This window comes from Carlito syrichta, unplaced genomic scaffold (genome assembly GCF_000164805.1).
Source record: "Carlito syrichta isolate Samal-C Ts95f unplaced genomic scaffold, Tarsius_syrichta-2.0.1 Scaffold287858, whole genome shotgun sequence".
Classification (NCBI taxonomy): Eukaryota; Metazoa; Chordata; class Mammalia; order Primates; family Tarsiidae; genus Carlito; species Carlito syrichta.
The window spans coordinates 263,284-289,615 of record NW_007231954.1 but is presented as its reverse complement, the minus strand read 5'-3'; the positions used below and the strand labels follow the sequence as shown (position 1 = coordinate 289,615).

Sequence of the window (26,332 nt, the reverse complement as noted above, 5' to 3'; positions counted from 1 at the left end):
TCCACAAAGAGTTACTTTGTAGTAAAACTGAAAAACAACAAAGACAAAAGAGATCTTAAAAGCAACCAGAGAAAAAAGCCAAGTTAACTACCAAAAGATAACAATTATACAACAGTAGACTCCTCAACAGCAAAAATAAGTAACAGAAATCAATGATATCATCTTCTATGACTCAACAGTTAAGCTTCCAGGTAACTCTCTTCAAGAAATTCTAACACATGTATGAAAAGATGCATGAGGATCATTGCTGCATGGTTTCAATAGCAGAATGACGGGGACAACCCAAATTTCCCTCAGTAGGTAAATCAATCTTAGATTGTTTATGGAACATGATACTATCCTGCAATTGCAATAAATGGACTTATGTATCAACATGGAGACATCCCCAAAACAATGTTGAATAAAAACATCTACAAAAGAATACGGACAATACTTAATATGTCTTAAAATTTGAACACAAAGCAATAGTATAACCACAAACAGATAAAACCACATATAGATATGTCCCTGTCTGAATGCAATACACAATGCACACACATACACATGTGGTAAAAATACCAAAATATACATGGGAATGATATGTAGCAACTGTAGGATAATAGTTATCTTGGAAAGCAGGAGGAAGAGAAGAGGGTATGCTTTTTTATCTTATAAGTTATCTGGATTAAAGATGGCAAAACAGGCTGGGAGCAGTGGCTCATGCCTATAATTCCAGCACTTTTGGAGGCCGAGGTGAGAGAATTGCCTGAGTCCATGGGTTTAAGACTAGCCTCAGCCGGGCTCGGTAGCTCAGCCCGTAATCCTGCGCCTTTGGGAGTGGATTGCCCAAGCCCGCGGGTTCGAGACCCACCTGGGCAACTTGGCGAGACCTCATCTCTACAATAAATCAAAAAATTAGCCGGGCGTGGTAGCGCGCACCTGTGGTTCCAACTACTTGGAAGGCTGAGGCGGAAGGGTCACCGGAGCCCAGCAGGTAGAGGCTGCGGTGGCCGGGAGCTGCCACTGCACTCCAGTCTGGGTGACGGAGTGAGACTCCAACTCAAAAAAACAAAAAAAGATGATCCAAAATTCATTCCAGTTTGCAATTTCTGTGAATCTAAAGTATGAGAGGATTGTATTCTGAATTCAATTTTTCTCTCTCCTTGGATGCCATCTTTAAAGTATATACTCATTCACCCTAAACCAGTACATTTGTTCTCAAATGAAATCATGGACCTGATATATGTAAAAATTTAAGCACAAAGCAATAAGATAACCATATATAGATATATCTATGTCTGCATCTAATACCCACCCACCCACATAACCCTCTCAGTGATGCCCTAAAATATAGTCAATAAATAATTCTTGAATTGAATATATAATAAAGGTAACAAATTAGCCTAAAAATGTTCCCAATAACCTAGGTTGGGAATAATATAAAAACAAAGAAAAGTGTCACTAAACCCCTGATGACCACTTCCCAAATTTGTAAACTTTTTCCCTTCATTCATTTGTTCACTGATTACTTAATATGCCTTTTGTCCTGAATAACCATCTACAAATCAGCTATTCACTATTTGTCATATACTAGAAAAACTTTTATAACAATAGATGTTATAGTAAATTTTACTTAAAATATATGTTTTATGACAGCAAAAATCTGACCCTTCCCCCACTCCTTTCTGGCAATTAGATAGTTGAAAGATTTCATTACAATATATATTTTAAAATATATATATTAACAAAATTTTTTTTTGAGTTAGAGTCTTACTCTGTTGTCCAGGCTGGAGTGCAGTGGTATGATCACAGCTCACCACTGTCTTGACCTCCTGGGCTCAGGTGAGTTATTCTGCCACAGCCTCCCGCGTAACTGGATTATAGGCATGTGCCACCATGCCTGACTGATTTTTTTTGTTTTGTAGAGACGAGGTCTCACTGTGTTGCTCAGGCTGGTATTGAACTTCTGGGTTCAAGCAGTCTTCCAGCCTTGGCCTCCCAAAATGCTGGGATTAAAGGTATGAGCTACTGTACCTGGCTCATTCTATCTCCTAAGTGTTGGGTTTTTTTCCCCCCAGTGAGAACTCGATTCAACACAAACAACTAAAACACATTTGCTCACTAATGTACTGTTGTTCCCCAAGAATGGTGATGTTTTAGCCAATAGAGTTTATTCTCCCTGTAACCCTGCTGAAACTGAAGCCCAGAAAATCATGATGTAGGGTAAAGCCTGTCTTTACATAGAGGTTAACATAGAGGAGAGAGAACTGAGATCCATTTCCAATACTGGTAGCAAAAACTCACTGCTGAGGTCCCAATGTTTCCTCCCACTCTACCCCAGCCTGCTACCTAGTTTAGCTGCTTATTTTCTGCTAGAAATGCTCTCCGTGACTTAAAATAAAACAGAAAGGAGGCTGGACAACAACCTTGGTAACTGGACAGTAGAATGAAAGAAATAACAATGACAAGAAACAGAAAGAACACAGGATGCTGGTTGATAGGAACATTCTTGGGTCTTTTTCTTTCCTTATCCACGGAAATATATGAACACAGCTTCCTATATTATCTGCATTACAGGTAAGGTAAGGAAGAGGTAACGTGGCATGTGTCATAGAATATTTAGCATCACACCTGGCAAAGGATGGCAGTTAATGCTTGTTAGATGTTATCATCATCTTCCTCATCATAGCTCCTAGTGCCACAGGACATGGCAGTTTAGATTTTTCTAGAACACAGATTTATAAAAGAGCTTCTCAAAGCAAACCATTATTTTTACAGCTGCACACGGTAGCAGAGATGACCTGATATCTTTTGAAATTCAGCAATATAATTGCCACTGGGAGAAAAAAGTCATAAGGCTTCCTCTCATTTAGCAGGCAGTTGATAGGCCAGTAAAAGAAGGCAAAAACTACTGCACATCTTCTCAACTGTTCTAGGAGGGCTTGACAAAGAGGAAAACTACATTCTTTGTGGCTCTCCTTTGTAAGGGTCGAGTGCTAAGATCGCCATAGCTGGTGGGTAGCCAGCACCCATGGGGGGGGTTGTAGGGACAACAATATGCCCATAGAAAGAAGCATACTCCTTCAGCATAGTTAAATCAGAAAAGCAATCCTTCTAAAAGCAACAACCGTCCTGGATGGCAAAGACCCAGGCTCTCATTTCCTTTCATTTTTCACAGTTGCTCCATCCTTCTCCTCTCCTTCCCCAACTAAGGGCGGGTTTGTGGCCATCCAAGATTATACCATTGCCACTAAGACTTTCAAAAGTGGGACACTGATTCCCGTTGTTCACAGCAGGTCTTTACCCTTGGACTACATCTAGCTACTATACAACATGTAGGGGAAACTTAAAGGACATCTATAGATCTGAAATAATATACTCTCTTAAGTGAAAATAACAGATGGCCTGGCAGATAATGATCTTTCACTGAAAGGCTAAGCAGTCACAAGACCGGTTCTGGGAGCACTTGGCTATGGCAACAGATGATGAACAGGAATCGTGTTTCTTAGAGGATGGGGTAGACAGTATCTAAAGACTAGGAGAAGTTTCAGGGAAGAATGCAACACGCTACCTCCATGGCAGTGGGTCACACCCATTATCTTTATTTCAAAGATGTCCTTTCAGACCTGCTGGTCTGTAGAAAGCCTTGGCACAGGATTTGGGGATGAAGTGGGGGACTGGCATGTGGAGGAAGCACAGATCATTCCTATGTTCATTCTTGCCCAGACATCAACCAGACAGCACTGACACAACCATCTCTTCTCTTAAGTGACTGCCGGGAAAGGTTAGCATGACCCCTGTCAACTGCAAACTCTGAGGATTTAGAGCTACCACCCAAGGAAGCTGATGGACGGGTGGTAGATGCTAGAGACCCAGAGGGAAACAGGACATCTTAGCCCCTTCTAGATCATCTGATCACCTGTGCCGCATTTAACCATATCCAGGTAGCTCAGCCACACAGCCCTAGATACCTGGAGTCCAGAGTCACCCACAGCAGTAGTAGCTCAATTTACTTAGTACAGCCAAGGGCAAGAGCAGCTGAAATATTTGCATGTTTCAATGCCCTTTTGCTACAGAGTTGTTGTTGTTGTTGTTGTTTTTTATACTTTTGCAATATGATTCCATGGCCTTTTCAGAAGGGGTTCACAAGAGTCATAGTTGTAGCTAATTTTACTGTCTAGATTTACAGGTCCCTCAGCAAATCTACCTAAATATTCCAGAGAAGTCGACAAAGGTTGGTTTGCTTGCCAGAGCAACGATGCTCTTTTCCGAAGAGATTTTTACTTGCTTATTTTCTAATTTAAAATACGGTTTATATTACTGGAGTAAATGAGGCAAAGGATATTCATGTGAAATGTTAATGAAATTAAATGACTCTCAACATAAAAACATAAACATTACTATAAATATCACCTGCTACTTGCTAAACGGTGTTAAAAGCAGAAAGTTCAGTATCTCATCTTGCAAGTAATTTATGGGTTGGAAAACCATTTTACTTATATTTATAATTTAACTGATAACTTCATTGAGATTACAATATGCAAAAAGAGAGGCCAATTAGGGGATTAGGAAGGAAGAAGAGAAAAAATAAAGATGAAGTACTTACTTGCAGTGATATTTTAAAAGTAATCCTGAATTTCAAATTAAGCTTTTTGTTTAAAAAGAGTGATCTAGCTACAGTCTTTTGGTCCTCAGGGTATACTTCCGTTACTCCAGGGGACGAATCTTTGAGAAATCTTCCTTTTGTGTTTATTTCTTCAAATGTCCAAGCTTTACTAGGAAGTAGTCAAAAACAAGATTGCCCTTAAAAAAAAAAAAAGGAAAGCAAATCCAGAATGTAGGCAACACAAAGGAAAAATAAACCTCTCCACAAACTGGAATCTAATTCAGACTGTAACTGTCTCTGCTACCTCCGTTTTAAGGCGTCCCCTTGTATTCCTGGTGACATTTCTCATCACTCAGCCCAGTGCTGTTTTACAGCAGTGTGAGGATGTTTGAAGAGAAATGAACTCATTCTCTGAAGTCCCTTGTAGTAAAGGAAAACAGATGGAGGATTTCCTGCTGAGGACTCCCTACCGAGGCACAAATTCGAGGGGGTGTGGAATTGACTTGTTAAGGCGCTCAGTTTTCTGGGCTCAGCAGAATCGGCTCAGCAATGAGCCCACATGCGCTGCCTCCATGCTAAAGAGAACACTGTCATTCTGCGATAACTCCACCAACTGCGGCGACTTGTAGGAAGGAGGTCAACAGTGTTTTAGGGCCCTGTTTGTCATCGTCCCTGTTTCAATCACATCTTACCTCCAGGACCACAGACCTGTGCATAAGGGCATTTTTGTGGGATTCAGTCTTCTTTCCCATTGCTTTTTTGCTTGTCTCATCAAGTCCATCTCCCAGGTTTCTTATCTGATATAGACAGTTTTCAGATATGTGCACTTTGTGACTGCATTCTCGAAAATTAATTTAAAATATTATTAATGTTTTCTTTCTCTTTCTACCCCCCTAAGGGCAGCACATTTCAAAATAGGTTATGAAGACACTGCTTTGCTCAGGAATATTAAATTGCACATATGTGGAAAGTAGGATTCTACATAAGCTGCTCACAGCTTGACCACAGATTGATACCCTTTAGCTTGGAAAACAAAACCCAGAATAGCCCAAAACTCACCTTTCAAAGCACTATTTGGGGTTATTTCCTTTCCCATCACCAAGAGTGAGGATGCTATCGCCCATCAGAGGAGGGTTCCCTCTATTCATCTGTCAATTCACTTCACAAAGCATTAACTATGTATTCATTTTAATTATCTTAAGGAGTCACTCTAACTCCATATTCATCTTTCATATTACAAACTTGTGTTAAGCATCCTTCTAGAAGTACCACACCATTTTTCTCTCCTTGTCAATGTCTTGGTGCAATAATTTATTTTTATGGGGCAGAGGTTTCCCAGAGCCCAGCTGAGTGACAGAGGGAATGTTTACAAGAGATAAGGATAAGTATAGGAAGCAGATGTGTAAGTTGTGTGTGGAGCTACAGCCTATCTAAGTGGTTGGGACAAAAAATACTCTTATGGGGTTAATAAAAACAACTTTAAGTTATCTGGAAGGGTGTTCTACATCATGGGTCCAAAAACTACGGTCCATGGGCCAAATTGGGCCCGTTGCTTATATTTGTAAATAAAGTTGTATTGGAACACAGTCACATCTGTTTGTTGTCATCGTGTTTATAGCAACTTTCATGCGACAGCAACAGAGTTGTGTGGTTATGACAGAGACTGTATGGTCCGCAAAACCCACAATATTTTCTATCTGTTCCTATACGGAAAAAGCTAACAGACATTTTCTATGATAGAAGGTCACCCGATAACCCTGGAATCGGGTTGGCAATTTTTTTTTCTGAGCTGTGTAGTCAGAGGTGTATCCTCGTAACCATATTTGAGAATAATGCTGATCACTCAATTGCCCCCCTCTCCTTTTGGGGTAAATGTGGCAGAAGGGCTTCTTGGGGTTTGGGGTGGGGTAGAACAAGATGACTCAGACCACATAGGGGTGTTATAGGGATGACACAGTTGGAGAAAGAATCCAAACACCGTCAAAGACAGACGAAGCCAGAGAAGCGGGGCTGAGGGTAACAATGGAGAAGCACAGGAAAGCTATACAGAGAGGGAAGCATAACAAGGACTGCGTACCCTTTAGTAGATGGAGTGTGACCTGACTGAAGCGAGCTGGGAGGACTAAGACCCTGAGCAAAAATAAGCAGGTTGGACACCTTCTTTCTGCTGGCCCAGTGGAAGGGTGACTAAGTCATATTGACTTGCTCCCTGAATTGTTCCAGTTGTAAAACATAAGGCCCTGCATCCGGGAACCCCTTCAGTCTCAAGGAGTCCAGACAGTTGGCTGCCCTAGCTAACTGGAGGTACCATGCAAGAAGCATGGAAGTCAGGTTGAAACAAAAAACTGCAGACCAAAAGTTTTCCCAGTGCTTAGTACCTTCTGTTCTTAGAGAGCTTAAATAAGAAGTAGGGAGCCATTGTGGTGCTGCTGAGGGCAGCAAGGGACACTGCAGAAAGACAGGGTCCCTGTCTCAGTGAGTAAGTGATCTCACTGTGAGAACTCACACTATGGCAACAGGAAGAGAATGGCCTCCAAACAACCCGTAAACAAGTGTGAGATCATCCGCACTACTGGACAGATTTTGGCTTGGCCTTTTCACCCCAAAGCCAGCCAGCATTTTTTCCAGAATAGCTGACCTGTGTGATTGGATGACTGTTGCCTTAAACTCTCTGCTTTCATTTCCCCAAATAATGCTCAGTTTTCAAATTTAATCACTTTCACCTAGATAATAAATGCAATCCTGACTTTCCAGGCTCATGAATGTTGCTATTTTTAACATTTACCAATCTGTCAATAAGTCAGCTCCACAATAAATATTTCTTGAGTTCCTGTTATGTGCAGATCCTGGGGCAAAGGACTGAAGCAGGCAGGCAAAGCCTCTGGCCTCATGGACAGGAAAGAGAAACACATGAACATATACTTGTACACAGGATAACTTCAGATTGTGGTAAGTTCTTGGGAGGAAAAAAGCAAAATGATCCTATGGAGAATAACTGGGCTGAGTCCATCTTAGGAAGGGTAGTCAGAGAGAACATTCCTGAGAATGTGGCATTTTAGTCCAATGCTGGAAGAAGTGAAGGCTCTCACTGCAATGAAGTAGGGAAGCTCAAATTCAAAGATAGAGGTAGGAAGAAACTTGGCATGTCCTCAAAAGAAGAGAGGACACTCGGGTGGCATCATGGTAAGTGGGGAAGGGTCAGAGACAGGCTAAGAACAGTTGGCATGTGATCTTGTCAGGAAGGATGAGGAGGTCTGGATTGTTTCCAAGGGCAAGGCAAAACTATGGAAAGGATCTCAGAAGGAGAATGGATGTAAACTGATTTACGTTTTTCAGAGGGTTTCTCTATCCCTGCTGTTGAGAATGGGTTGGAGGGAAGAAAGAGTGGGAATGATGGATAATGTCCACTTGCTAATTTTTCATTTCTGCCCATTTGAGGGAAATCCAGAAGGCAGGAACCTAATTCTTCTTGGTCTGAACCATCTCCCAAGCACTAACACATGCCTTGAGCAGAGACGGCTTGTATGTGGTTCTGTCACATTCGAACGTCCATAGCTGGACGTTCGCTACTGTGGACAGAAAGCTCCAGCTGCAGCACGGTGAGTCTCTAAGTGAAAAGAGAACCCATTGCTCTGCAAACATTGTCTTTCCTTCTGGAGTTTGGACACTTGGGTGGAGATAGTAGATTGTCTCACTCAGCAGCCAGTGCAGCTCCTTCTGGAGTGCTCCTTCACGGTAGGGTCTGGACAGCTAAAAAGAACCCTTCCTTCCAGTCTTCCAGATGCTCACAGACTTGAATTTGGTGCCGACTGAAGTGAGGAAGAGTGACAGCACAGGATGCATCCATTTTGATCCATTTTGTGGGTACAGATCAGCAGGTCACTAAGGCTCTGAAAACCACCAGTCAGGGCCAGCTTCATGGGTGGTGACCAGAGCAGTCACACAAGGTCCCATGCTTAGAAGGGTCCCACATTTGGTTCAGTGCTCTGCATGTTGTTGTCTTGATTCTTAGTAATTTTGTACATAGGGTCTGCATTTTCATTTTGTACTGGGCCGTGAAAATCACATAGCCCAGTCCTGCCAACAGTTTCTGGTATCAGCTTCTTCTACGCTAAAGGGAGTTCGGTGATGTGGTCCCGACAGTCAGCAGGCATAACAGCTTTGGTTCCCTGGATATTGAATTAGGTGTTGAGATCTAAGAGTCAACAACTGGGACAGTGGCTTCCTGGTCATGACAGAGGGTATAGTTTTTGGGCATGCCATCTCTGCTTGAAGGTTTTAGGAAGCTATTTTTGGAACCTCAGACTAGATCTTGATTTTTGAGCCTTTCCAGTGATTTTGTGAGCAAACTTCCTTTTCTGTTTCAAATAGAGTCAATGCTGTTGTCTTCTACAATACTCATTCCTAACTAAAGACATTCTTGCAAGGACAAGCTGGCTTCCTTTCTTCTTCTTTTTGTGTGTGTGTGTGTGATGCAGACTTTTTTGTTTGTTTGTTTTTTGTAAAGATGGAGTCTTGTTATTTTACCAAAATTGATCTCGACCTCCTGGGTTCCAGCAATCCTCTTGCCTCGGCCTCCCAAAGTACTGGGATTATAGATGTGAGCCACCATGCCAAACCTGAAGCTGGCTTTCTTGAAAAACTTTCATACTGTTTTGACATCAGACTTTGGGCCGTTGAAGTGGAAGCATTGAACAGCATGTTCGAGATTCCATGTTCAGGATGTGTAGAGAGCGGGAGCTGTTGCTTATGCTTACTATGGAGGACCTTAGGCAGGTTAGTTACACCCTTATATTGTGAAGAGTTTTTCTTGTTTTGGTTTGGTTTTTTTAACAGATATACTGGTGGGCATAAAGGCATTATTCTGTTTAGAGTTTCACTTGAATGCCCATGGGACAGGTGGATTGTGAGCAAACTGTCTGTCCAGGGGTTAGATTATCCCTGACTGCCATAATAAGTTACCACAAACTGGGTGACTTGGAACAGTAGGAATGTACTCTTTCACAGTTCTAGAGGCCAGAAGTCTGAAATCAAGGTGTGACAGGGTTGGTTCCTTCTGGAGGGTCTGAGGAAGAACCTGTTCTATGCCCTTTTCTTCTTCTAGGGGCTACCAGAAGGCCTTGGCATTCCTCACTTCAGTCTGTTTCTCCCTCTTCATTTGGCATTCTCCAGTATCTCAATCTTAAGACAACAGTCTTTGGATTCAGGGCCAGTCCTAATTCAGACTTTTTCTTAATCTAATTACATCTGCAAAGACTCCATTTCCAAACATTCACAGTCTGAAGTTCTGGGTAGACACAAATTTGAGGGGACATTCTTCTTTTTTTCCCCCAAATGTCCCGTATTATGTCAGAGATCACAACCAACCCTGAGGGGACATTATTCTACCCCCAATACCAGGGTATAAATTTTAGCCTATGGAGCAAAATAAAGCCTCCTGATTCACACAGAAGTCAAACATCTTGGCCCCGTGACTACTGTTTCTGACCAACTTAGTCAACCAACAGCAAATGTACAAAGTTAGAAAGACTTAGAGATAAACTTATTGCTATGGAAGAAAGTGAAGCTAGTTGCAATTTGTTTTACTTTCAAATATACCTTACCATTCATGATACCTCTTCGTATGTAGAGACATCTTACTTTGCATTTGTCCTTAAATAAATTAAATTTTTTTTTTTTTGAGTTGGAGTCTCACTCTGTTGCCCAGACTGGAGTACAGTGGCCGCTCCCGGCCACCACAGCCTTGACCTGCTGGGCTCCGGCGATCCTTCTGCCTCAGCCTCCCGAGTAACTGGAATTACAGGCATGCGCTACCACGCTCAGCTGATTTTTTGATTTATTGTAGAGATGAGGTCTCGCTGCCCAGGCGGGTCTCGAACCTGCGGGCTCAGGCAATCCACTCACCTCAGCCTCCCAAAGGCATGGGATTACAGGCTGAGCCACTGAGCCCGGCTAAATTTTTATAAATATATCTTTATAAATAAATTAAAGAAATCTTGGCATTACAGAGAAATGTCCATAATTAGCTCAAATTAAGCCATCTAAAATTGCAAACCTCCTCATGTAAAATTTTTTTCTTTGTGATATACCCCTCTGATTTTGTTCTGACTATAGAAATTTCCTTAGTACTAGCAGCAAAGGACATGTGTTTAGGCAGAGGAGAAAAAGGTCGGGCAAAGTCATTAAAACTAACGTGGCTTTACTCATCCACAGTGACGACTTTTTACATTTCACAAATCAAAAAACAATTTAAGCTATTTTAGATACTTTTTTCTAGTTCAATGAGATTTAATTCCTTAAAGCTGAAGAAGCAAAGATTTTTTTTCCCCCAAAAAAATGAATTCTTAAAATGACACTACAAAATATAGCCTTAGGATGGAGATATCTTTTTTATGGGCATAGAAGAGAAGACTGCATTATTCAACTAGACAAAAAGCTATTCCATCAGAATTCCTTTATCGTTTTTCACTGTACATATCTTGCCATGAGAGAATTACATTTGTTAGGCAGCACTGAAGCTATTTATTCCCTTTTTATTCCATTAATTAAACTATAACACAATCAGTTGGGTTACCCATAGCCAATCTTCAGAAGATTAATACAGGATATTATTCTTTTACTCATATTTGATTTCTGCATGGTAATGAGACAACGATAAAGTTTATGTTCCCATAACATGTAAGAATTGTATTTTGTACCAAATAGCTAACATCAAATGTAACTACTGGTATAAACAAACCACACAACACAATCATTTTTGGCATACATTAATGTGTCATTGAAAATGTTAATACAATGCCTACTGTAGCTAAAATATGAATATTTAAGCTATAAGAATGCATAAAGAAAAATTACTAAAAATATGTCATGTCTAAAAAAATTTGAAAATTGATTTTGGAGGTTTGCTATCAAATTACCACATTTAAAAAATTTATTTATTTATTTTAATATTTTTAATTTTAAAGATGTGGGGTACAATTCACAAATGTTCATTATGCAGGTACCCTAAATTACTTCATTTTAAATATGCACTTTGAGTAAACAAAGACCTGCATTGCTCTAACCTAAGTATTTGTCGCCATACAACTGAAAATCCAAATTTGCAACGCAGGAACACGACTGGCATAATAGGCACTTAAAAATGATGCCATGTGGCAACATTTTATATTTTTAATGAATTATTTCTCATAGATTATCTCAACAAAGTTTTAAAATTCATTTGATTTAGGTGGAGGAATTAAGACTAAACATTTTGAAAAATTGTTTTTAGGCCCAAAGAAAGAATTAGAGCCTCTGTAAAAAAAGAAAGAAGTTATTGGTCATTTTGTCATTGAAATTTGTATTTCTTTTTTTGTCTAATCATCACAAATCATTAATAGTGCACAGAGGCTCCTTTGACAAACAAATCTTCATTTTAAACTGTTCTTTAACTTTCCAAGTACATTGAGTAAGATCACAGAATATACTACTTTTTTTCTTTTTTTTTTGAGTTGAAGTCTCACTTTGTTGGCATGCTCACGGCCACTGCAGCCTTGACCTGCTGGGTGCAGGTGATCCTTCCGCCTGAGCCTTTCAAGTAGCTGGAACTACAGGTGCATGCTGCCACACCTGGGCTTATTTTTTGATTTATTGTAGAGATGAGGTCTTGCTAAATTGCCCAGGCTGGGCTCGAACCCTGAGCTCAGGCAATCCTCTTGCCTCAGCCTCCCAAAGTGCTGGGATTACAGGCTTGAGCCACTGTGCCTGGCCTCAGAATATCTTATTTTAACAGTTCTCTCATTTGGATAAGAAAGCACTCTGAACATCTGTCCTGATACTTCACTTTACTAAGATTGATACAAATGTACAACTCATTTGTCTTCAGATGAAGGCAGAGATGAACTAATTTACCATCCTGAAAAGGTGAACTAGGAAGCACAATTCTCCTACACAAACTCAAGTAAATAAGACTGTTTCAAAGTCCAGTTCTCATTCATAATCATTCCAGAGCCATTCTGCATTTGACGAGTATGTAAAAAATTGTGAATAAGAAACAAACAAAATGAATCATCAGCAACAGTCCAATGACATTTTTATTTCAGTTTTCATCAATTCCAAAACGATCTTACCTCAAACCCTCTATGTCTTTCCTGGGTCGCTTCAACAGCTACTCAGTTCTTCCTGTATCTTTTCTATCCCCTAAACATTTACTTTTTATTCCAGGTTCTTTTTGTACTTATTCCTGGATTAATCAGTCATTGTTTTTCTTTTCACTTTCAAGTATTTCTTTCCGCTTTTTCAAAATTCTTGGTTTTCCCTTGAATGTCCATCTGGATTTCTGTTGATTTCAGATCCCCATTAACTTACTCTCTACCTCACCCTCCAGTTTCCATCTGTTCATTTTTTCCCTGGTTTTCCCCAGCACAGTTAATCTACATAGAGTTATTGACAGAAGATAGGAATCAAACAGAGGATATAAAGCAGTGGCTCAATGTAAATATTGCTCAGTAATCTATCCAGCCAACTTAAGTACGCCAATTAAAAAAAGAGATCACAATTCAACTGAAAAGTTAATAAACTCAACTCTATAAAACAAGGTAGTTATGGCCTTTTTTAGAAAGGCAACTGGGAAGACAGACAAAAGAGTTAGTGTCTTTCCATCTGTGATATTCAATAATTGAGGCATCCATAGTGGCAAATTTTGCTTGTTTTGTCATTATTCATGATGTTGATCTCATCTCCCTGATCATGAATGAAAGGAGTGACAGTGAAATTCAAACTATGGCTAGTTGGACAGAATGTTGCTTCCTCTTCAGCTCCTCCACCATTCCTTATTTATTAATTATTATTATTAATATGTTGGGTCAGAGTCTCACTCTGTCGCCCAGGCTGGAGTGCAGTGGCACACTCATGGCCACTTTAGCGTCGACCTGCTGGGCTCCAGCAATCCTTCTGCCTCAGCCTTACAAGTAGCTGGAACTACAGACGTGCCCTACCACACCTGGCTAATTTTTTGTTTGTTTGTTTATTGTAGAGACGAGGTCTCACCTAAGTGCCTGGGCTGGTCTCGAACCCGCAGTCTGAGGCAATCCATTCGCCTCAGTCTCCCAAAATGCTGGAGTTACAGGCTGAGCCACCAAGCCCGGCCCATCATTTATTACTTTGTTGCTAGATTCCCATCTACTTTTCAATCTAGGGGACATATTTAGATCTTGGCAAGTTTGAATCAGCTTATCAAGTACCATTCGGTGACATGACAATATAGCTTCTTGAAAGTTCAGATATATTACATTGATTGCATTATCCTCGTCCATTAATTTTATCCTTCCATAAAAAGCCATTGAGTTAGTAAAACATGATTTCTGACCCTCATTTTTCTAATATGTAGTTGGCGTCAAGGTTTCTTTTCTTCTAATATTTGTCCAACTATTTTACAAAGGATTTAAGCCAGACTTTCTGGGCAATAAAGTCTAAGATGTATCTTGCGAACATCTTAAAACTGCAAGTACCACATTTTTTTTCCCTTTTTCCTCGAGCTCTTATTTATTATTATTAATACTATCCAATCTACTATGTCTTTTCAATCTTAAGAACTCTCCAGTCATTGAATTCTAATTAATCACATGATCATCAGGTGTCCTTGTTTGTTTTTGCCACCAAAATATTCTTGACTGTGAGGTAACCCCAGCATTTCTGCCCCTACCTCAGTTGAAGTTAATATTTTTCTGAAGATGTGTGATTTCCTTCTGTTATAAACAATTTTTTTGGTTACACAGTTGTTAACATCTAGTAGATAAAGTGAGATAGCCTGCCCTAAGATGAGAGGTCAAATCTAACACATGCAGGCTTCCGGAACCTCCTTGACTGCTTCTTTCCTTTTCCCTGTCTTAATATGTGATGCTTTCTGGGTGCCTAGGGACCATCTTCCAGATGAACCCCTAGACCTGCCTTCTCCTGGGCAACCTCGTTCCAACACCTACTATGTTGCAGAGCAATGTGATCAAACCACTAATTTTTTATTTATTTATTTTTTCCTTTATTTTATAGTTCCACAATTACCCAAAAGCAACTTAAAAGTAGTAATCTGGACAGCACCTTGCTGGTGCTGTTCTCCTTTGCAACACTGAGTAACATCTTTCATCCCGTGTGTGAGCACAAGGGTCTTTTAAGAGAAAAGCGATTCTGATAATGCTGTTACCAATGTTAGGAGATTTGACAGGGCAAGACATTCACTCCCAAGATGGACTATTCAAGAATTGGTGATTAAGTAGCTGGTGGGGACTTTACAAGGACATTTAGTTCTATCCCTTACATATAGGCAGGAAAAGTATGTAACTTGATAAGAGGAGGCTGAGATGTATCCTGCCATATGTATGTTGTAGAATACTCGATTACGGTAAGGTGGGGGTACCACCTAGGATACCCAATGACATCCTGTCTCCTGGCATAGCATTCAGCTGTGGGTAACTGAAATTCCTACTCCTATCACTGAAGTACAAACACACAAGGGTTTGTCATGTTAAAGAAGTCAACTCATAAGCAGTTAGGGCTTAAATGGAAAATCTACATAATCAGGGACCAAGTTCCCTTTTATCTTTATAATCCTGTAACTGAGAGCCGACTTCCAGTCTCCAAGTTGCCTTTATGGTACAAAATGGCTGCTGGAGCGCTGTCTGTTAACTCTGCATTCTAGACAGAAGGAAGGAGAAAGAGAGGAAGATGTTCTTACCCCCTCTTTTTCCCGAAGTACAGCTGACCGCTTACATCTCATTGGTTAGTCTGTAGTTACACGGCCACATCTCTTTGCAAAGGAGGTTGGAACATGCAGTCTTTTCCCCAGAGGTAACTGTGCTCAGCCAAGCATTGGGATTCTGTTATCGAGGAGGCATAATGCAATGGTAGACAACTAGCTGCTTCTATCATCCTTGTGTACTGGAACAACTTTGTGTTATATGGAGCATGTCACATCTGATAGGTGGCAGGGTGTTAAAACTGTTGTCCAAAGCTCCCATCACAATATTCCCTGTGCCTAGAATTGGTCTCCACCCCTTCCTTCAGGCCTCAGTCCCTCACCAGTTCCCTGCCTGAATTGAGTCCCTCTCTCCACACTACATAGCTCAAGTAGTCCTCCTTCCCCAGTGATCTACCCAGTGGAAGTTTTCCACGTGCATGCATGCCTCATGGATTGATGGTCGCAATGGCCTTCACCCTGGACAGAAAGCCCCATGGAGACAGGGACCTGGTCTTTGAATTTGTTTCTTCACCATCACATCCTAGAAGTGTGACTGGGACATAGCAGGTAGTCCATAAAGATTTGTTGAGAAATGAATGGAACTATTTCACACAGAAGCAATGCAGCCCTGCAGAGGACCAACTTGGGTCACAGGGAAACAGGCAGAACTGCAGCCCCTGGAGATCAGAGGACTTGGAATAAAAAGAAGCTCCGTTCTAGATGTGAACAGACACCACTGGCCCCCTGGGCAGGAGGAACTAGAAACTTATCTGTACCTGGCTCAGCTCGCTGTTCTTAGGGACTTAGTCCTCACCTATGGAATAGGCTGAAAGAGGGGGGATTAAAATGCTGTTGCCTTTGGTACATGTATGTCTCCCAGTGCATCTCAGAATCCACCTGCCCTTCCTCTACGGAGTCGGTTCCATCTGGCTGATCCTTGTGGCTGAGTTTTTTCATTTTCGCTGTCTAGTAGACTGGTGCTCTTTGGTACTTGATGCCTTGTACTATCCAGGTGTTTCCTGAGTCTGTTTTTCTGGGACTCTGTCTTGCTCCCTACTTTTTTGCCTCTTATGAGACTCTAGAATTTTTTTCAATCTAAACCCAAACCTAAAACTTCACAGGTGCATTCTAGTTAGTTGGCATACAGACCCTCAAATATGAGGGGGAAGCCAAAAAAATCCTGGAATTTATTTATTAAAAAATTGTGTATTTATTCTTACATGTTTAAACTTCAGTCACTGTCAAAGTACTCTTTGCTTCATGCAATACACGTGTCCAGATGCTATTTCTACTGCTCGAAATAGTTTTTGAACTTGTCCATTTTGATGCCTTTCAGTGCTTCTGCCATTTTTTGCGTCACCTCTTCCACATTGACAAGGTGTTTCCCCTTGAGGACTTTTTCCATTCAGGGTAAAAATAAGTCTCTAGGGGTGAAATTGGGTGAATAAGGAGGGTGGGACATGGAGGTCATGTCTTTTTTGGTCAAAAACTGCTGGACACTCAGCCTGGTGTGGGCAGGTGTGTTGTCATGGTGACAGAACCAGTCACCTATTTGCCACAACTCAAGACGTTTCTTCCACAAATTGTGACACCACCTTCTCGAAACTTCCAGATAAAAACTTTTGTTGACCGTTTAATCTGGAGGAACATATCCCAAGTGTACTACAAGGGGCCCACCCTCCAAAAGACAATTCCGGGGTTTTTTTGGGGGTCCCCCTCATATATCCATGTTTACATAACTGTAGCATAAAAAATGCATAATTACCATCCTGTGATGGGAAGTTTAGTCATTTTCAACATTTTCTTTGGTGTCTTTGCAAAATTCCAAGTAAGAAATTACTCTTAGAATTTAAACAGACAGGAATGTGTTTGAAGGACACCACCCTGATTATTCCAGGTAAGGTTCTGCAAAATTAGGTACAAAATGCTGTTTCACCAATTTTCAAAAAATAACCTTTGCCATTTTTCTGAGTACAGATAACTTTTTAAAAATAGATTTTTTTTAAAGAGCAGTTTTAGGTTTATGGCAAAATTAAGCAGAAAGTACAGAAAGTTCCCTGTCCCCACACATGGACAGTCCACCCCACTGTAAACATCCACACCGCAGTGGTACATTTGTTACCATCAATGAGCCTACACTGACACATTATTGCCACCCAAAGTCATAGTATACCTTAGAGTTCTCTCTTGGTGCCGTACATTCTACAGATTTTGACAAATGTACAATTACGTGTACCTACCATTATAGTATTTTAGAAAATAGTTTCAGCCGGGCTCGGTGGCTCAGCCTGTAATCCCGCGCCTTTGGGAGGCTGAGGTGAGTGGATTGCCTGAGCCCGCGGGTTCGAGACCCGCCTGGGCAGCGAGACCTCATCTCTACAATAAATCAAAAAATCAGCCGGGCGTGGTAGCGCATACCTGTAATTCTGGCTACTCTGAAGGCTGAGGCGGAAGGATCGCCGGAGCCCAGCAGGTCGAGGCTGCGGTGGCTGGGAGCGGCCATTGCACTCCAGTCTGGGTGACAGAGTGAGACTCCAACTCAAAAAAAAAAAAAAGAAAATAGTTTCACTGCCCTAAAAATCTTCTGTGCTCTGCCTATTCATCCCTTCTTCCTCCCAGGCCCTGGCAATCACTGATCTTTTGAACAATCTTCTTAGTTCTGTCTTTTCAAGAAAGACATGTAGATGCATATGTCATCTATTTGGAGTCATACAGAATGTAGCTTTTCCAGACTGACTCCTTTCACTTAGTAATATGCATTTAAGATTTTTCCATGTTTTTTCAATGTGTGATAGCTCATTTCTTTTTAGTGCTAAGTAATATTCCATTGTCTGGATGTATCACAGTTTATTTATTCCTTGTCTTACTGAAGGACATCTTGGTTGCTTCCAAGTTTTGGCAATTATAAATAAAACTGCTATAAACATAGGTGTGCAGGTTTTTCTGTGGACAGAATTTTCCAGCTCCCTCGGGTAATTACCAAGGAGTGTGATTGCTGGATCATATAGTGAGAGTATGTTTAGTTTTGTAAGAAACTGTCAATCTGTCTATCATAGAGTACCATTTTGCACTCTCACCAGCAATAATGAGAGTTTCCGTTGCTCCACGTCCTTGTCAGCTTTTGGTGTTGTCAGGGTTCTGAATTTTGGTCATTCTACTAGATGTGTAGTGGTATCTCATCATTTTTTTCATTTGCATTTCTCTGATGACATATGCTGTGAAAGCTTTTCAAATGCTTATTTGCCATTTGTATACATATTCTTGGGGAGGTATTTGGTAAGGTCTTTGGCTCATTTTAAAATTGGGTTGTTTGTTTCCTTCTTGTTGAATTTCAAGAGTTCTTTGTACATTTTGCACGATAGCCCTTTATCAGATGTGTTTTGCAAATATTTTCTCCCAGTCTGTGGCTTGTCGTCTCATTCTTTTGACATTGCCTTTCAGAGAGTAGACATTTTTAATGACATCCAAGTTGACAATTATTTATTTCATGCATTAGCTGGGTGTGGTAGCACGAGCCTGTAGTCCCATTTATCTGGAAGGCTGAGGTGGAAGAACAGCCTGAGCCCGGGAGGTTGAGGCTGTGGTGAACTGTGATCATGCCACTGCACTCCAGTTTGAATGACAGAGTGAACCCCTGACTCAAACAAATAAACAAGCAAACAGATAAATAAAATTTTCTTTTGTGAATTGTAGCTTTTGTGTTATATCTAATGAGTCATCACCAAAGCCAAGTTCACACAGGTTTTCTTCTGTTATCTATCCTAGAGGAGCTTTGTACTTTTGCATTTTACATTTAGGTCTATGATCCATTTTGAGTTAATTTTTGTGAAGGATGTAGGGTGTGTGTCTAGATTCTGTTTGTGTGCGTGTGTGTGTGTATTATCCTGTCATTCCAGCACCATTTTTTGAAAAGACTCTTTTCCATTGTATTGCCTTTGCTCATTTATCAAAGATCAGTTGACTCTATTTGTGTTGGTTTATTTTGGGGGCTGTAGATTCTTTTGGCTGATCTATTTGTCTGTTCTTTCACCAATACCACATTGTCTTGATTACTGTTGATTTATAGTAAGTTATTTTTTTATTGGAAAATACAGTTTATTTAGAAAGTAAGTTAGAAACCAGGCTCGGTGGCTCAGCCTGTAATCCCGCACTTTGGGAGGCTGAGGTGAGTGGATTGCCTAAACCTGCGGGTTTGAGACCCGCCCGGGTAACTTGGTGAGACTTCATCTCTACAACAAATCAAAATCAGCCGGATGTGGTAGCGCACGCCTGTAGTTCCAGTTACTTGGAAGGCTGAGGCGGAAGGATCGCCGGAGCCCAGCAGGTCGAGGCTGCGGTGGCCGGGAGCAGCCACTGCACTCCAGTCTGGGCGACAGAGTGAGAGTCCATCAAAAAAAAAAAAAAAAAAAGAAAGTAAATTAGAGAGAGAATAGAAAAGCAATTCACCTCCCTAAGGTAGGAGAGGGGACAAAAGCTAGGAAACATGGTGGCCATAGCTCAAAGAGCCATGTGGCCAGACCAGAGTTTAGCAAAACAATGGCCCTTTATAGTAAGTTGGGTAGTGTCAGTCCTCTGACTTTTTCTTCTCCTTCAACATTGTGTTGGGTGTTGCGAGTCTTTTGTTTCTCCATATAAAGTTTAGAATCTGCTTGTTGATATTCACAAAATAACTTTCTGGGATTTTTTTTTTTTTTTTGAGTTGGAGTCTCACTCTGTCGCCCAGACTGGAGTGCAGTGACCGCTCCCGGCCACCACAGCCTCGACCTGCTGGGCTTGGGGGATCCTTCCGCCTCAGCCTTCCAAGTAGCTGGAACTATAGGCACGCGCCACCACACCCGGCTGATTTTTGATTTATTGTGGAGATAAGGTCTCACCAAGTTACCTGGGCGGGTCTCAAACTTGCGAACTCAGGCAATCCACTCACCTCAGCCTCCCAAAGCATGGGATTACAGGCTGAGCCACTGAGCCTGGCTCTTTCCGGGATTTTGATTAGGAGTGCATTGAATCTATAGACCAAGTTGGGAAGAACTGACATCTTGACAATATTGAATCTTTATATCCATAAACATGGAATATCTATTTATTTAGTTCTTTGATTTCTTTCATCAGAGTCTTATAGTTTTTTTCATATAGATCTTGTGAGTATTATGGTAGATTTATATCTAAGGGTTTCATTTTTGGGGGGTGCTAATGTAAATGTCTTGTGCTTTTAATTTTAAACTTCATTGTTTATTGCTGGCATATAGGAAAGCAACTGATTTTTCTATATCAACCTTGTATCCTGAAACCTTGTTATAATAATTTCTTGGTTCTAGGACTTTTTTTTGTCGTTCTTTCAGATTTTCTACATAGATAATCATGTCATCTGCAAAAAACAAAGTTTATTTTTTTCTTCCCAATCTGTATATCTTTGGATAATTTTAAAGTTGAGGTATAATTCACATACCATAAATCTGACCCCTTTAAAGTGTACAATTTGCGATTTTTAGTGTATTCACAAAATTGTGCAACCATCATTACTATCTAATTCTGGACCATTTTCATAACCTCTAATAGGAGTTCTACAGCCATTAATAGTCACTTTTCATTCTCTTCTCCTTAGATGTGTCATTTTATGCTAAGAAATCAACATCCAAGATAAATAAACTGTTACACAATTTAAATGTATAACAGAAGAGCAAAAACAAAACCAAGACACAATTAAAAGCAAAATCTGACCAATTTCCAAGTGAAAATACTAAGCTAAACATTAAAAAATTGTCATTTTTATAGGCAAATGTCACTTTTGAAGGCAAGTTTTTATAGGGAAAATGCCCTAAGCATGTCAATTTCATATGACTCAATTGAACATTTGCAAAAATACATTTAAATTACTGAATTTCTTCATAATATCTTAATGAGTATAGCCTCTAACTCATTATCGGCTCCTAAATATAGCAATAATAGTGTGCAAACAAAATATGACTAAATAAAAGTTACAAATAATAAAAAAAATTATATTTAACTTCTTGGTTTAAGTATCCACTAGTGCTGACAAATCTCCACAAGAATGGCTGTCCGAATGGTTTCTAAGCATGCACAGACTGAGGATTCAAATGCTTAAAAACTAATTGAAAAACTTCTTTCACAGTGTTTAAACTTGTTAGATAATTTTCTGAATAATTTAAAAACACATTATCAAACACCACTAATAACCATTAGAGAAAAAAGTAGAAATTGTGCCAATACTGTGTGCCCACTGCTAATGATCATCTCAGATACCCATCAGCTGGGTTTCTGCAATAATATATGCTATTAACACAGGGGTGCTGTTTCCACCAAGCTGTGACTGTATTTTGACCTTGACTGTTATTGTGATTTGACTGGAAAAAATTGCAATTTGTTGTTTTCATTCTTTTGAGCAATATGTGGATTATATATACACATACATCTTATAAAAGGCTTTAAGAATGCTTGTTTGGCTTTGCAGATGCCGCCGCCTTGAGCCTTTTCCCATCAGCCATGGTCAACCCCACCGTGTTCTTTGACATCGCCGTCGACGGCGAGCCCTTGGGCCGCGTCTCCTTCGAGCTGTTTTCAGACAAAGTTCCAAAGACAGCAGAAAACTTTTGTGCTCTGATCACTGGAGAGAAAGGATTCGGTTATAAGGGTTCCTGCTTTCACAGAATTATTCCAGGGTTTATGTGCCAGGGTGGTGACTTTATACACCATAATGGCACTAGCGGCAAGTCCATCTGTAGGGAGAAATTTGATGATAAGAACTTCATCTTGAAGCATACAGGTCCCGGCATCTTGTCCATAGCAAATGCTGGACCCAACACAAATGGTTCCCAGTTTTTCATCTGCACTACGAAGACTGAATGGTTGAATGGCAAGCATGTGGTTTTTGGCAAGGTGGAAGAGGGCATGAATGTTGTGCAAGCCATGGAGGGCTTTGGGTCCAAGAATGGCAAGACCAACAAGAAGATCACCATTGCTGACTGTGGACAACTCTAATAAATTTGACTTGTTTTATCTTAAACTACCAGATCATTCCTTCTGTAGCCCAGGAGAGCACCCCCTCCATCCCATTTGCTCGCAGTATCCCTATAATCTTTGTGCTCTCGCTACAATTCTTTGGGTTCCATATTTTCCTTATTCCCTTCTAGTTGGATTGCAGAGAAATAAAAACTAAATAACAACAACAAAAAAGGAATGCTTGTTTATATATATATAAATGCTTGTTTATATATATAAACATCATAAAAGGCTTTAAGAATGCAAGCTAGCAGAGCTGAAATTTTCAGCACAGTGGCTACAAAAGTATTTTTTTTCTGTGTATTTTCTTAGAACATTTAATAATAGTGTTATATAGTGAATTTATTTTTCTTCTTCTTTTTTTTTCTTTTTTTTGAGTCATGGTCTCATTCTGCCTCCCAAGCTAGAATGCAGTGGTATGATCATGGCTCACTGCAATCTCAGGCAATCCTTCTTCTTCAGCTCCCCAATTAGCTAGGACAACAGGCATGTGCCACTATGCTTGGCTAATTTTTTTATTTTTTATTTTTAAGAGATGAGGTCTTGCTATGTTGTCCAGGCTGGTCTTGAACTCCTAGGCTCAAACAATCCTCTCACCTTGGCCTCCTAAAGTGCTGGGATTACAGGAATGAACCACTGCGCCCAGTCTTCAAATTTTTTTTTCTAACTTATTTTATGAAGAAAATGTTAAAAAAAAACAAAAAAAACACCCTATGTCCCTAAAACTGACATTAAAAAAAGGAGAAGCAAAATATCTATGATAATTTAGATATAAATAATAAAAATTTCACTAATAGTATAATTAACTTCTTTAGTATAATAGTATGAGAATGGATATCCTTGCAAAATATTTTGAAAAGGAAAAAAGTTAACAATATTTCTTGTCTTGAAGGCAACTCTCTAAATTGGGTCAAGACACAAACTAAATGATAGTCTTGCTAAAGTCCACCCAATTCACTTTATGTATTAAGTGCTTGCCTTACATAAGACATCAAGTGAAAAGCATCCTATTTCCAGTGAAAGCTGAAGATCAGTAGATAGACTTCAGAAAGAGAAGACAAAAGAAGGAAATCAGGGGTATCCAAATAGGAAAAGAGGAAGTCAAGTTATCCTTCTTTGCTGAAGATATAATCTTATACCTTGAAAATCCAAGAGAATCTGTCAAAAACCTGCTTGCACTGGTAAAGGACTTTGGGAAGGTCTTAGGGTGCAAAATAAATGTGCGAAAGACAGTTGCATTTCTCTGCACCAACATCAAGCAGGCAGAGAACCAAATAAAAGGCACAATCCCATTCACAATAGCCACCAAAAAAATGAAATACCTCGGCATCTTCCTAACCAGAGAAGTGAAAGGCCTTTAAAATGAAAATTATAAAACACTGCTTAAAGAAATCCAAGAAGACACAAACAAGTGGGAAAATATTTCATGCTCATGCATAGGAAGAATCAACATTGTTAAGATGTCCATCCGACCAAAGGCAATCTACAGATTCAACGCAATACCAATTAAGTTACCAACATCATTCTTCTCAGACCTAGAAATGACAATACAGAAATTCATATGGAAGCATAAAGGATCACAAATAGCTAAAACAATCCTTAGCAAAAGAAATAAAGCAGGAGGTATCACACTTCTAGACTTTAAACTTTACTATAAGGCTACAGTAATCAAAACAGCCTGGTATTGGTACAAGAACAGACACAGACCAAAGGAACAGGATAGAGATTCCGGAAGCAAAGCTTTAATTCTTTAACCAACTCATCTTTGACAAAGCCTCCAACAACAACCACTGGGGAGAAGAGAACCTATTCAAAAAATGGTGCTGGGAAAACTGACTGATTACATGCAGAAGATTGAAACAGGACCCCTACCTATCACCATACACAAAAATTAACTCTAAATGGATCAAAGACCTGAATGTAAAGCCTCAAACTGCAAGAATTTTAGAAAGCACAGGAGACACCCTTATGAAAATTGGAACTGGGAACCAATTCCTATTTAGAACCCTAAAGGCTAATGCCTTAAGAAATAACACAGACAAGTGGGACCTCATGAAATTAACGAGCTTCTGCAAAGCAAAAGAAACCATCAAGAGAGCAGGGAGACAACCCACAGAATGGGAAAATATATTTGCCAACTGTTTATCCGACAAAGGCCTAACATCTAGGATCTACAAGGAACTCAAATGTGCTGAAAGGAAAAAAAACAAGCGGCCTCTTTAAAAAGTGGGCAAAAGATATGAATAGACACTTCTCAAAAGAGGATATCCAGGCAGCCAACAGACACATGAAAAAGTGCTCAGCCTCACTCATCACCAGAGAAATGCAAATCAAAACCACACTGAGATACCACCTAACCCCTGTAAGAATAGCCATCATTAATAAAACAAAAAACAACAGATGCTGTCGAGGATGTGGAGAAAAAGGAACGCTTCTATACTGCTGGTGGGAATGCAGACTAGTACAAGTTTGTTGGAAGACAGTGTGGCAATTTCTGAAAGAACTAGAAATTGACCTCCCGTATGACCCAGCAATTCCCCTACTGGGAATATACCCAGTGAAACCCAAATTATTCTACAAAAAAAGATATCTGCACACATATGTTTGTTACAGCTCTATTCACAGTAGCAAAAACATGGAACCAATCATGTTGCCCATCGAAGCTGGACTGGATAAACAAAATGTGGTACATATATACAATGGAATATTATGCAGCCATAAAGAAGGACAAATATATGGAGTTGCAGCAACTTGGATGGATTTGAAATCGATCATACTCAGTGATTTATCACAGAAACAAAGAACTGAGTTCCATATGTTCTCACTCATAAGGTTACCTTGAACAATTATAATACTATAAGAAAGCAATTGACAGTAGTGGAAAACTGTCGGGGGGGGGACTGGAAGTTGAGGGAAACATAGGGGAGGGAGGGGCATACCTCATCAACAAGAGTACTTGCATGATCAAAGTTTATATACCTAACCCTGAATTGTACCACACATCTTTATAATAAATAAATTTAAAAAATAGAGAAGCAAAATATCTGTGATAATTGAGATATAAATAATAAAAATTTCACTAATACTATAATTAACTTCTTTAGTATAATAGTATGAGAATTGATATCCTTGCAAAATATTTTGAAAAGGAAAAAGGTAATAATATTTCTTGTCTTGAAGGCAACTCTCTATATTGGGCCAAGACACAAACTAAATGATAGTCTTGCTAAAGTCCACCCAATTCACTTTATATATTAAGTGCTTGCCTTACATAAGACATTAAGTGAAAAGCATCCTATTTCCAGTGAAAGCTGAAGATCAGTAGATAGACTTCAGAAAGGGCATGTTATGGTTCAAGTGATGCTTAGTTATGTTGATTTTGTTGTCATTCTTCTGTGATAATTTTCATGCCCAAAGTATTGAATGTAATTGAATGCACAAGGGCACTACTGCTGTCTCCTTCACTTAGCACTAAGAGTCACAGAGCATCCTCTCTGGGAACTGCTAGAACATACACCCAATGGGCTACTGTCTGCAGAGAAACTTTTTATTCTTAGTTAGTGAAACAGATGTGCAACCTGTGGGGCTCAGAAGTTATCAGCCCCGTAAAGTAACAACATTGAGCTTGTTACCAACATAAATTTCATAATAGCAACCTCAGATCCCTGTTCCCTGGTGAGGGTGCTGAAAATAACCCTAAAAGTTTTGAAAGTCAATGAAGTAAGACACAAAGACTGTGCAGGTTGATTGTCATAATGAAGACAGGAGAGGGAAGGGAGGAGAAGGAAAATCAAAGAAAAGTACTGCCCTTATAAGGCAGCCTCAGCCATTCTCTTACCAGCTAGGATATTATAGGCAAATAAAGCACAAGGAAATCAAACCAAGTCTCCCTTGAAAAACAGCAAAAGCGAGACAGTATTTGAGGTGGAAGTCGTCTAACCAGTGGCAAAACTAGTGAATGCCCAACCCCTGCAGTGTCTATAAAAAGGGCCTTTCCTTCTTCCTCCCTCTGGCTGGGA

The 26,332-nt window shown here is 40.0% G+C and overlaps 1 protein-coding gene across 1 annotated transcript in view; it reads left to right on the top strand.

Annotated features, from left to right (window-relative positions):
• LOC110595204 (peptidyl-prolyl cis-trans isomerase A-like) overlaps positions 1-22,451 on the top strand; it is a 32,554-nt gene extending 10,103 nt beyond the window's left edge. Inside the window, exon 2 of the mRNA XM_021709990.1 lies at positions 21,766-22,451. Coding sequence (XP_021565665.1) covers positions 21,766-22,292 — 527 coding nt within the window. The 3' untranslated portion in view covers positions 22,293-22,451. The remainder of the gene's footprint in view (positions 1-21,765) is intronic.
• Positions 22,452-26,332: the final 3,881 nt, after the last annotated feature.